The sequence below is a fragment of the Scomber japonicus genome, chromosome 17 (assembly GCF_027409825.1).
Source record: "Scomber japonicus isolate fScoJap1 chromosome 17, fScoJap1.pri, whole genome shotgun sequence".
NCBI lineage: Eukaryota > Metazoa > Chordata > Actinopteri > Scombriformes > Scombridae > Scomber > Scomber japonicus.
The window spans coordinates 4,918,054-4,931,950 of record NC_070594.1 but is presented as its reverse complement, the minus strand read 5'-3'; the positions used below and the strand labels follow the sequence as shown (position 1 = coordinate 4,931,950).

General features: G+C 40.1%; 1 protein-coding gene across 1 annotated transcript; it reads left to right on the top strand.

Annotated features, from left to right (window-relative positions):
* The first annotated feature begins 11,920 nt into the window (after positions 1-11,920).
* LOC128377607 (fatty acid-binding protein, brain) lies at positions 11,921-13,897 on the top strand. The gene is made up of 4 exons (XM_053337573.1): positions 11,921-11,993; positions 12,319-12,491; positions 12,894-12,995; positions 13,838-13,897. The coding sequence occupies exons 1-4, from the start codon at positions 11,921-11,923 to the stop codon at positions 13,886-13,888; spliced, it is 399 nt and encodes a 132-aa protein (XP_053193548.1). The 3' UTR covers positions 13,889-13,897.

Genomic DNA, 13,897 nt, shown 5'->3' with positions numbered 1-13,897 from the left:
AGAGAGGAGAGAGAGGAGAGAGATCGGGTCCAGTCGTTCCCACCGGCGGCTGTCTGAGTGTGTGACTGTCTGTCTGCGGACACACCTCAGAGGATGATGATGATTATGGTGGTGGTGGTGGTGAAGGTGGGGAGGATGATGGGAGGCTCACATCCGCCCTTTGCTTCGTCTACTGCAATTTGCATAACCCCGCCCCCATGGTGACGTAATGCATCAGTAGATCTGAAATGGTAAAATGTGGATATTGATTATGAGGCTGCTGTTCACTTATTTTGGTGATTTCTTTTTGGAAGAACAGCAACACTGATGCAAGTGTTGCTCTATTTTGGAAATATGTGCACTTCAGAATAAAAGGCAGTAACTCTAAATTGAATTATCAGCTTTTAAACTACAAATCATCTAATTTTATTGGCTGAATTTCATCTTCATTAAAACAAATTTTAAGGTTAAAAGTCTTGGTTTTTAACAAAGGAGGTCGAACAGTACACTAATTAAACTCCATTTTCCTCATATGTCCTTATATGAAGAATAACTATATAACTACACAATACATTTTTTCTACTTTTCTTCTGCAACCTGTACAACTAATATTTGGATGTTTTATATATGATGATTTTGTCAATGAACAGTTTTATATGTCAGTAAAGAAAAAATCGTTTGTTCATTTCTGACTTTAAAAACCTGCAAAAGCTTTCGAAAAAGAAACACCTTACCTGTTTTCATTAAGGCCCATTAATGCTCAATGTTAAATATGGATCTGGAGACAGACGGAGCCTTCTGTCCGTGCTCTGCGTTCATTTCCTCCGTATTTCTGCACGTTTCCATAAAGCTGACGGATACGGACCAAACGGGGCAGTACCACCGGAAACCACGGGGAGGCAGTGTTGCTGTCACTACTCGATACGTAGCTCTAGTGAGACACGAAGAAGAAATAACAATGGAGGAACTTTTTGAGGAAAGGTTTTGCGAGTTGGTTAGAAACTTTAAACATATCGTTTTTGTCTTTTATGCAAGAGGAACATTATCAATATCTCCTCCACAGTCGCCATGTTTGTTTTTGAGTTTGTGGTCGTCATAAACGTTTGACTCGGTGCTGCCCCCTGGTGGATGTATTGACTCTGTGCTGCCCCCTGGTGGATGTATTGACTCTGTGCTGCCCCCTGGTGGATGTATTGACTCTGCGCTGCCCCCTGGTGGATGTATTGGTTAACATCCATGCCAACGTAAAGGACACATGGAAGTATCAGAGCAGTGACGGTAACATCATTTGAAAAGGACGGATACATTTTCGTACATACATTGAGCATAAATGGGCCCTTAGTCTATTATTCACTGTCACTAACAGTCCTCCTTGTCCATCTGAGGTATAGCCTACCATCACATTTTCAATATCAATTAATCTGTCATTTGTTTGTTTTATTAATCAATTGCTTGTTTGGTTCATGAAATGACAGAAATGAGAATGAACCACAGCAGTTAATATATTGGTCATAAAATAAAACCACTGAGCCAAGAAAAGGTTAAAACACTTTGTAGAGCCGAGAGATGCTTCACTGACTCCCACACACATAATCAGTTGATCCGTTGCTAAGATCAAATTATTGCTCACAGCAGTTTTAAAGGTGCAGTGTGTACAGAACAAACGCTGCAGATATATAATATAATATTCATAGTAATGATTTAATTAGTACAGGGATGTCAAACATGCGGCCCGTGGGCCAGAACCGGCCCGCCAAGGCGTCCAATCCGGCCCACTTTCCTTCCTACCCTCCTATCATCTGTCCTTCTTTCCTTCCTCCCTTTCTTACTTCTTTCCTTCTTTGTTTCCTTCCTTCCATCTTTCCTTTCGTCCTTTCCTTCCTTCCTTCCTTCCTTCCTTGTCTTCTTTCCTGCTTTGTTTCCTTCCCTCCGTCCTTCCTTCCTTCCATCTTTCCTTCATCTTCTTTTCCTTTCTTCCTTCCTTCTTTGCTTCCTAATCCCTTTTCCTTCCTTCCTTCCTTCCTCCGTCCTTCCTTCCTTCCATCTTTCCTTCATTTTCTTTTCCTTTCTTCCTTTCCTTCCTTCCTTCCTTTCTTGTCTTCTTTTCCTTTCTTCCCTTCCTTCCTAATCCCTTTTCCTTCCTTCTTTCCTTTTGTCTTTCTTTCCCTCCTTTCTTTCCGTCCTATCACTTTTCCCTTCTTTCCATCCTTGTTTCCTTCCTCCCTTCCATCTTTTTATTGGTCCAGCCCACATGAGATACAATTTGGCTGTATGTGGCCCTTGAACGAAAATGAGTTTGACTCCTCTGAATTAGTGTATAGTCCCATGAAAATAAGAATCTGTGTGTTTTTGTTACCTTAGAATGAGTCTTTAAATCTACAGAGGGAGCGGGTCCTCTTCCACAGTTCCTACGGTAGCCCAGAGCGGACAAACCAGACCCTGGATCTAGAGAGGGACTCACATTTTGCAGCCACCGTACCGTATGTCCTCCTACATGCTTATAAGGGAGGTTAAGGGATATTTAGTTGGTTGCAATCTGCAACTTGGACACTAGATGCCACTAAATCCTACACACTGGTCTGCTTTATACATTTAATTAACTTTAAGGATTTATAATAATATACAGCAGGGATGTCAAACATGCGGCCCATGGGCCAGAACCGGCCTGCCAAGGGGTCCAATCCGGCCCACCTTCCCTCCTTCCTTCCTTCCTTCCTTCCTTCCTTTCATCCCTCCTTTCTTCCTTCTGTCCTTTCTTCCTTCTGTCCTTCCTTCCATATTTCCTTCCTCCCTTTCTTTCCTTCCTGTCTTCTTTTCGTTCCTTCGTTCCTTTTATCCTTCCTTCCATCTTTCCTTCCTTTCTTCTGTCCTTCACTCTGTCCATCCATCATATCTTTCTTCCCTCCCTCCTTCCTTCCATCTTTCTTTCCTTTCTCCTTTTCGTTCGTTCATTCGTTCCTTTTTTTCTTCCCTCCTTCCTTCCATCTTTTTATTGGTCCGGCCCACATGGGATCAAATTGGGCTGTATGTGGCCCTTGAATGAAAATGAGTTTGACACCTCTGATATACAGCATATAAGTGACCCAGCCCACCATGATGTTTCATTTCTTTCAATTTTCTTTCTTTTTTATACAGGATAGGTTCATTATTTAAAAGTGTGTCCTTGTTTTGTCCTGGAAATGACATGATATGATAATCTGCCCATCTGTCTTTGGTCATGAGGCCAATATTAAAGCCAAAACATCATAAAAATCTGTTATAAATACTTTTTGTCCTCACAGAATAATTGCTAAATGCTTTGCAACTCCAACTTTTGATTTAACTCCACCATCAAATCAAACTTCCCTCCTCCAAAAAGTTTAAATCTTGGGAGAATATTTACATGAAATCCACAAAAGCACATATTTTTTAACAATTCAAACAAAACTCCCATTATTTTAGGTCTGAAATGGACTTCCTGTCGCCTTTCCACTCCCCAAAGGAATGCCATTCATCATCTTACAGACTTCCTGGAGTAGAGACGGCCCACATCGGCGATGACGTTTCTGCACATTTGCATTTGCCGGTTTAAATTTAAATGTGACAAGTGCAATCCCGTCTCCAGATACAGTGTGTATGTGTCGTTGCAGGTGTTTCTATTTTGGAAATGTGATTAATCCTAAATCATAGCGATGTCAGCTCTCCTGTGTTTATCAGTGTCACCCCTTCAGCTCTGTTTGTTTCCTCTGTGGTTGTTAGGTTACGCTGCTTGACTGCACAGCTCTTCACAGGGAATGTTAAGTGATGCTCTGCAGCTCCTTACAGCATTGCTCTGTACATACTTGGCACTGAGATACAGGAGGAGCTGACATTATATGGCCTTTTGAGTGGAATTAACAATGAAAAGTACGTCAAAATGCGAATATAATGTGTTTTTTTCTTTTTTTGAAGCGAAAAATTGAACAGAATCTGACAGCAAATGTGACACTGGGTTAAAATTCCCCTTCTCTTATCCTTAACTTAAGCTTCAAAAGAGCCACAAATGCTGCAAAAAGTTTTATAAGACAAAAGAGATTAATATTTTTAAAAAATGGAATTTCCCAAACCCAAGATAATATGCCAAATAAATACCTGGAAAAAATGTTTCTTTGTACAGTTTCAGCAAAAACAAAACCCACTGGAAAAAAAGAGTCTATGCAAATGTCGAGGTGTTGTTAACCCTCCTGTTGTCCTTGAGTCAAGGAAGGGAGGGAGGAAAAAGGAAGGAAGGGAGGGAGGAAGGAAGGGAGGAAGAAGGACGGAAGGGAGAAGGAAGGAAAGGAGGGAGGAAGGAAGGAATGGGGAAGGAAGTGAAGAGAGGAAGGAAGGGAGGGAGAGTAAGGGAGGAAGAAGGAAGGAAGGCAGGGAGAAGGAAGGAAAGGAGGGAGGAAGGGAGGGAGGGAGGAAGGAAGGAAGGAAGGAAGGAAGGAAGGAAAGAAGGGAGGAAGGAAGAAGGAAGGAAGGCAGGGAGAAGGAAGGAAGAGAGGAAGGAAGGAAGGAAGGAAAGAAGCAAGGAAGAGGGAAGGCAAAAATAAAGAAAAAGGAAGGAAGGGAGGAAGGAAGGAAAGGAGGGAGGAAGGAAGGAATGGGGGAAGGAAGTGAAGAGAGGAAGGAAGGGAGGGAGAGAGTAAGGGAGGCAGGGAGAAGGAAAGAAAGGAGGGAGGAAGGAAGGAAGGAAGGAAAGAAGGGAGGGAGGAAGAAGGAAGGAAGGCAGGGAGAAGGAAGGAAGAGAGGAAGGAAGGAAGGAAAGAAGCAAGGAAGAGGGAAGGCAAAAATAAAAAAAAAGGAAGGAAGGGAGGAAGGAAGGAACAGTCAAAACAGACGGGAGGACGACAGGAAGGTTAACAGATATCACGCTCTTCTTATTCTCAGTTGTGAACCAGACGTGAGCAGCTCGTAGTAGGATGGAGACGTTGAGTAGTGGATGTTGTGCCAGGGGAACTTTCTTCATATCTATAAAGTCTCTCAGTCCAACATCCACACGCTGTATTCTTTCTATGAGATAAACACGTGTAAACATATTCAGCAAAGATGGAAACAGTGGCAATTTTTTCCACAGTTAGTGCACTTGGTCAAGAGCCATGTGGGCCCTGGGAATGCACTAAACTTAAAATAAACACCTCCAGATTGTGTCTGTCTGTCATTCTGGCTCACACACACCAACAGTGACTGGTTGTTAGGGGCGTAGGGAGGGTCCGCTCCCAAAACAGCTTCTGTCTCATATCTGCCTAAAAGCATTTTTGTCTTTTACATTTGTCTGTCTTGACCAGCTGATTACAGGAAGTGCTCAAGAACTCAAAATGAATAAATCAGAGGAATGTTTGAAAGTTATAATGGAGTCACTAACATATGGTCTGTGTGTCTAAAAACCTGATGTACTTTATTCCTTTCTACCAATTGGCCCCATTGTTGTCCAAAAGCTATTAAAACACATCAGTGAGCCCTGAGACATGTTCCTCCATTACTCTGAACACACACACACACACACACACACACACACACACACACACACACACACGTCTTGAAATCCACCGGGAATTTTTTCACTGGCCCTGGCCCCGATGTTATGTCCCAACTAGTTTCCAATTTAACTGGTTTCCTTACCAAACGGCTGATTCGTCACAAATTCACAAATATTACTGCATATTACTATGAATTGGACTTGACCCTATTTTGCAAACTGTTAATTCATTGGATGAGCCCTTTTCTCCCTTTCCCAGCAGGCCGTGCTCCAGTCCACATTTTAAGAACAAACAAAGAAAATAATATATTGCAGTTATAATTGTTTAAATATACAACCATGGAAGTTGTAGAATACTGAAATAGGAGTTGATTTAATTAGCAAAATTGGAAGTGATAAAAAAAAGAACTGGACCACAGGAGTGACCATGACTGAGAAATACACAGCAAGAAAGCGTTATAAATACATCAGGGATAATATATTAACTGTAAGAGGTCTTCTTTTTGACCTCGGTATTTGAAAAATCCTGGCTATGGCCTTGGAAGGGAGGAAGGAAGGAAGGAAAGGGAGGAAGGAAGGAAGGAAAGGGAGGAAAGAAGGAAGGGAGGAAAGAAAGAGAGAAGGAGGGAGGGAGCGAGGAAAGGAAACAAGGAAGGAAGGTAATGGGGAGGAAAGAAAGAGAGAAGGAGGGAGGAAGGAAAGAAGGAAAAGTCGAACCAGGCGGGGTCAATTTGACCCGGGAGGACGACATGAAGGTTTTAAGAGTCTTTTACTTGTTTTTGAAGCTTTTACATGAACTGGCACCAGATTACATCTCTGAACTGCTCACCAATCAGATCTGTTGACCAATCACTGCTCTTCATTCCCAGTAAAAAACAAAGGTGATGCATTTAAAACCCGTCTAAAGATCCATCTCTTCTCTTTAACCTCGTATTATCTTTGTATTGCTGCTTGAGTTTCTATTCTATGCTTTAATTTATTTACTCATGTCCTCTTATCTATAAGTGTTTTTATTTAGTGCTTCCTGTTTATATTGGATCATTCATGTGTTTGTGTTTAGTTGTAACCAACAAATCAAATAATCCCATAAATCTTTCTGCAAAGCACTTTATTTAACATATGTTGTTTTAAAATGTGCTCTATAAATAAACTGCATTGACTTAGTTTTACTCTATCGTTCCTCCAGAGACATATAAATCTGCTGCGGCATCAGAAAGAGACAATCCTCCTAAAACACTCTGTCCTTCAGACTGTGGGGAAGGGAAGCTTTGTGAATTGAAGCAAAATGTTAAAATAAATGAGACTCCAGAGAGACTGTGCCTGTCAAAATGTCAAAATGTCAGAAAAGACCAGCAGAGCAAAGACTTACTTCACTGGTTTTGCTGCAGGGTTGCAAAAAATATGTAAAATAGGATCTTTCGGTGCAGCATGTTGCTCTTATTGGAAGAGTTGGAGGAGATATGAGTTATAGTAGCAAGAAATAATGTATTAGATTGTATTAGTTTGTGCAGAAGTGATAATTTTCATGGACTTATAGTTAATCAATATGATGGGTTTTATTATTAAAATATCAAAATGTATCTGCAATATGCTTCTGCTGTTGCATTCTGCTTTGAACCTCGTTTTTTTTTTTTTTTTAAGTACATTTTTTGGGGCTTTTTTTGCCTCAACCCTCCTGTCATCCTCCCGGGTCAAATTGACCCCATCTCTCTTTTGACTGTTCCTTCTTTCCTTCCTTCCCCTCCACCCTTCTTACTTTGCTCCCTCCTCCTTCCTTCCTTCCTTCCTTCCTCCCTCCTTTCCTCCCTTCCTTCCTTCTCTCCTAAATTCCTTCCTCTTTTCATCCTTCCTCCTTTCCTTCCTTCCTCCTTTCCTTCCTTCTCTCCTAAATTCCTTCCTCTTTTCATCCTTCCTCCCTCCTTTCTCCTGTCCTTCCTTCTGTCCCTCCTTGACCTGAGGACAACAGGAGGGTTCATGCACAGGTTAGTAGAGAGACAGGAAATGGGAGGCAGAGGGGGGGGGGCAATGACACGCAGGATAGGACCACTCAGTGAGGGATTCAAACCGGGGTCACCTGCAGCGAGGACTGTAGCCTCAACACATGGGGGGTGGGTGCTCTACCCACTGAGCTAAACACCGCCTGAACCTTGGTTTTTATTGAAGTGGCTTCAAACAAACATATTGACTACTAGTAAAAAATGTAAAATGTGTCATGTTTCGTCAGTTATCAATGCTGCAAAACCTCATGAAGCAAAAACCTGAATAAGCACAAGATGGTCCAGGTTTTAAACAGACAGAAGAACTGCGTTGATGTTTGAGATACTGGAAATCAGCCGTTATGATTACTGTGCGGAGAGAAGCTCGGCTCCTATAGAGTTACAGGGTGTTTTTGAGGTTAGATAGTAAATAAAGATAACTACATGCTGGGAACTATCATCAGTAAAGTTTCACCTCTGATATTTACATAACTTCCCCTCAATCAGTGCCTCTAATTGGCTTCCTGTCGTGTGAGAGACGCTGACTTTATGAATCCTGTTTGAAGAGATTCACTGCCATCTGCTGGTCAGATTTGAGTACTACACAATAAACACAAACACAAACAGGAACTGGATCAGCTGATGTATTTACACAATAAGAGCCTCCCAGAAGGTTGTTTCCTGACAGATTTAACAGCTACACATTTATGACCCTGGAGACTAACAAATGTTTCTATAATGAATATTTTTTGATCCACTGCTACTTTTGATTTGTTATATGATCACCAGCATGGACTGTAAATAACAGGCTATTAACTATACTGATAACTTTTCAAAGGAAACACATTTTAAAATAGTATGTTTCTAGAGAGCTACGTGTGTTTTTATAACGGTATTAGTGAAATCTCGATAATATCATCAGATGTTTTCCTCAATCAGTCCGATCAGCGATGTGAAATGTTGTGTATCTAAACTGTTGTCTTTTTTGTCTTTTTTGTCTTTTTTGTGTTTCATGTTTTCTTTTTCTTTTTCTGGACACTTTAAATTGACCACAAATTTGACAGAAATTTGCAAAAATGTCTAAATAAATGAAAATGGAAAAATGAATCATCATCAAAATAAATCAATTATTAAAATAAAACATTAAAAATGTGACTTTTAAATAAGTAATGGCAGAGAGAGGGAAATGTATAAAACATTTGCATTTTAAATGATTCTGTGTTAATTTTCTGTCAAATAAAATACAAGTTAATTGAAAAAAAGGATAAAAGAAGATTCCTACAGCACTGCTCATCCCTCAGAGTCATGAAGGATTACAGCATCGGGGCCTTGAGGCCTTTTAATCTTTTATTACTGACTATCTGCCAAACAAATCCAATCAATTCTTCCCTTCATATTAGAGCACAGCTGCACGGCAGAGTGAGGCAGTAAAAAACAGTCACATTAAAATCAATTTGACGGCAGAACAGAGGTTATTTATCTCTGATGGTCTAGACCAGGGGTGTCAAACTCATTTTTGTTCAAGGGCCACATACAGACAAAATTGATCTCATGTGGGCCGGACCAATAAAAAGATGGAAAGAAGGGAAAAGTGATAGGAAGGAAAGACAAAAGGAAGGAAGGAAAGACAAAAGGAAGGAAGGAAAGGAAGAAAGGAAAAGAAGATGAAGGAAGGAAAGGAAGATGAAGAAAAGATGGAATGAAGGAAGGATGGAGGGAAGGAAACAAAGAAGGAAAGAAGACAAGGAAGGAAGGAAGCAAGGAAGGAAAGAAGAAAGGAAAAGAAAATTAAGGAAAGATGGAAGGAAGGAAGGATGGAGGGAAGGAAACAAAGACGGAAAGAAGTAAGAAAGGGAGGAAGGAAAGAAGGACAGATGACAGGAGGGTAGGAAGGAAAAGAAGACAGGAAGGAAAGTGGGCCGGATTGGACGCCTTGGCAGGCCGGTTCTGGCCCACGGGCCGCATGTTTGACACCCCTGGTCTAGAAAGAGTCAGACCTCCTCTCTTCATCTCCAGTGTGAACTTTCCACCAGAGATGGAAACACTGCGTCATGATCCATCAACTCTCAGATTAAAACAAACCAACATATTAAAGAATGTGTCATATTTACAGACAGCAGAGCTTCACAGCTTCAGTAACAGCTTCATCTTTCTTTTACTTCAAACATGTTGCAGATAACTTGGGTCAGTGGTGGCCTAAAGGTTAGAGAAGTCAGGGCAGGACAAGTGATGAAGGAGCACTTGCATCTCCTTCATTATCACCACTAAGATGCCACTGAGCAAGGCACTTAACCCCACCTGCTCTAGTGGAGTTACTGAAAACACAATTCAAACCCTTCTGTATAAAAAAAAGCATTTAAATGACATATTGCTCCTATATTTCATTCTCACTACTATTATTTCCCTATTTGTGAGTTAAAACTGGATTTTTCTGAACACTTTTCTGATCAACGTTGGCGTTCGTTGATTCTTTTGTTTCAGTTTGTGGGTCACTGACAAGAATCTTGAGAGTTTTGGATGTTTGGCAGCAGCATCTTTTTAATGTGTCTAGTTTCCGCCTCACTTGTTAAAGACATTTGCTTTTCTTCTCCTCCTTCTCCTCAGTCCACGGTGACCTTGGATGGAGACAAGTTACTCAGATCAGACTGGTTGAACTGGGCAGCTTCCAGGTGTAAATGTGATCAGGGCTTTAATGAAAAAAAGATAATTGCTCTCACTGATATTCCTCTAAATCTATCTAAAACATCTATATCTGGTTGTGAGTTGTAAACCTACATCTGACCACAGTGTGGCGCCAGAGATCCTTCACAATAAATGTAACTCAGCTCTGAACATGTTACAGTAGTACTATATGCTGCTGTATATCTGCTCCAGTGTTTACAGCACATGGAGCTCATGTCCTGTCCGTTAAAAACTACCTTTTCTATTGCATTTATTTAACATTCTGCAGGATAAACTTCATAAGAAACCCCGTCAGTGCTGGATAGAGTCGAGTTTTTCTGCTCTTCAGTGAAAACACCTTAAATTTAAAGTACAGATGAAATAAAGAAAGACAAGAAAGCGGCTTGGTTTGTCACTGTTACTAAGGGAGATGAAGAAAACAAGGACACATGATTATTTACTTTATTTATACATGTTCATTTGAGTTTAATGACCAAAATAAACTAAACTAAAATGTATGTGTATTTAGTAAAAAGGAAGTTTGTGTTATTATCCGATGTTTAATATAAAGTATAGGTCAGATAAATGTATTGACTACAACATTTGTACCTGAATAAAGTAGTTAAATACATGATCATCTGTCACTTTCTCCCTCTGCCAGTGCTTCCCCTTATTAAAAACATGCATTTACATTTAATTAATATTTAGATTTAAAGCATTTGGGAAGTAACAACAGGTGTTTATGTGTATTTTTAAGCATTGTGTAGTTTACAGTATGTCTGTTAGAAATGATGCTGCACTTATAGCTTTTGATTTCCCACATTTTAAGTGAATTTTACTCGCTGTTAGTACAATAATAATTGTACTATAATGTCCATGCAACATGTTACGGCCAACGCACACAGGGTCAAAGTGATGAAGGCCATGAGGGTTAAAGATTAAAAAAGAGAAAGGAACACACATGAGACTTTTCTCACTTGTCTAATAGAAGTCAAACACAAACTTCCCTCTGCAACATTAACAAACATACATTTACTTTGTGTCATAAAAGCAGAAACCTAAACATACACACACACACACACACACACATATATAATCTTTCTCACACACAAACGTTTAAGACAGTAATTAGTGTGTGTGTTGAGCATGAAGAAATCGCAGCAGTTGGAGGGGGGTTGTTAATGCAGTTAAGGACAAAGGGCTGTCAAACAAACTGATTCTGCTTCGCTAGGCCGCTCCCCCTACATGACACATTCCTCACACAACGAGGCCTTTCTCTTAACACAAAGCTAACAGCAGATTATGATGAGGACATTAATTGAAACATAAACGTTGGATGAGCTCCTTGACTGAGAATGAAGAGAGCAACTGCATCTGTGTCCAACGTCATCCATCATCAACTCAAGCACATAAACCTTAAAAACTTTGGTGTTTCAGATTAAATTTAAAGTTTTTTTTTGGCTTTACTTCTCCTTACATTGGCTGAGATATGGCAAGCACCAGACTTTACCTCACCAAACCCAACTGACACCAATGAATGAGAGTAATTACATCATTAGGCATACAAATGGGCTAATTTACTTCTTTTTTTCTCTCTCTCTCTCGCTCTCTCTTTTCTAAAGGGGTCCATAAGACCGTGACCCAATTTAAACACCCAATCACAGCTTGGAGAAAATCTCCTGAGCCAATGGGGCAGCTCGGCGACACCCACCTGCATGCATAATAATAAGAGGCCGAATAATAACACAAGGTGGGACACTTGCAAAAGCTGCAGCTTGCTCAGAGTGCTTTTGGAGATTACTTTGCCTCTCTATAAACCTTCATCATGGTCGACGCCTTCTGTGCCACTTGGAAACTGGTTGACAGTGAGAATTTCGATGAGTACATGAAAGCTCTTGGTGAGTTAATTTTACATTTTTCTGTATGTTTCTGTAAAAGATTTGATGATATATGCAATAAATCCTGACTGGAAAGTTGTTGTGCATCATGTCAGACTACTAGAACTGATGAAATCCTGCTTAGTTGTGGTAAAAACAGGTAAAAATGGGTAAAAACTGGTAAAAAACTGGGGATAAATGGTAAGAACTGGTAAAAACTGGTAAGAAAAAACTGGGAATAAATGGTAAGAACTGGTAAAAACTGGTAAAAACTGGGGAAAAATGGTAAAAATGGTAAAAACTGGTCATTAACAGCCATATTTCCCCCTCTGTCCTTGGTTTGTAGGTGTGGGCTTTGCCACCAGACAAGTTGGCAATGTGACCAAGCCGACGGTGATCGTCAGCCAGGAGGGCGACAAGGTGGTGATCCGCACCCAGAGCACCTTCAAAAACACAGAGATCTCCTTCAAACTGGGAGAGGAGTTCGAGGAAAACACCGCCGATGACAGAAGCTGCAAGGTAAGCCGACAGGAAACACGACCAAAAGATCCAATACAAAGAAAAAGAGGAAACCAGATCACTTTTTAGATGTTTCTGAGTAGTTAGATGCAAATTAAAGCTTGATTTGATGCTGAAAACATAATTAAAACCCTTATAAAAAGCATTTAAATGACATATTTACTCCTATATTTCATTCTAACTACTATTATTTCCCTATTTGTGAGTTAAAACAGGATTTTTCTGAACACTTCTCCGATCACCGTTGGCGTTCGTTGATTCTTTTGTTTCAATTTGTGGTTCACTGACAAGAATCTTGAGAGTTTCGGATGTTTGGCAGCCGCATCTTTTAAATGCGTTTAGTTTCCGCCTCACTTGTTAAAGACATTTGCTTTTCTTCTTCTTCTCCTTCTCTTTCTTCAGTCCACGGTGACCTTGGACGGAGACAAGATGGTCCATGTCCAGAAGTGGGACGGCAAAGAGACCAAGTTCGTCAGAGAAATCAAGGACGGCAAGCTGGTCATGGTAAGATTGAGACTAATAGATCCACATTAACACAAACACACACTTCTTTCTTGTGTTTCTGTTTGATTTAATGTAGATTTAACAAGAGATTAAACATGATTATAAAAGGATATTCGGTTTGTCACAATGAAGATACGGAGACTAAATCTTCATCTGGGAGGTTTTCTATCAGGAAAGTTCATTATTGGAGTTGAGCTACAGGAAATATATTGTTTTAAAACACATGATTATTAATGCTTCAGATGCTGGGAATGCAATTTTTTGAGAATTAAGAGACATTATTAATACCAATTTGCAGCAGATTTGCAGTTTCTTATTACTATAGAGGGATCAGTGAGTGTGTTCAAGTGTTTTTTTGAATCTTCTTTGTCATACCAGCTTTCCCACTCTGATATATCACGCTCTCTCCTCTGTGTGCTTTATAATAAATAAAAAAGATAGTTTCATGATGAAGCCAGAATTTTTTTTTTTATCATTTTAGTGATTTTCTTCAAGTTGTTTGTGAAGATTTGTCAGAACACTGTGTGCAAGTAACCTTTAAGATCAACTGTAGGAAACAAATAAGTGATAATAAAAGACAAAAGGCAATTTTTATGTCTTTTAAATTTGACTTTCTTCATATTTAAGTAGTTTTCTTTCAGTATATTAAAGTAAATAACCAACCAAGCCGATGCCAAACACTTCCTCAATCCTCACTATCCGTGTCTGTTGCTCTACTCAACCACTTGTTAACAAAAAAAGGAGATTTAGTAGGTGACATAGGAGATTTTAGACACATTCAGTTCGTTTCCATGACAACTGAACTGCCCCCCCCTCCTCCTCCCCCGTCTCTCTCTCTGCAGAACCTGACCTTTGAAGACATCCATGCGGTGCGTACCTACGAGAAGGCATGAGCGCTCTCC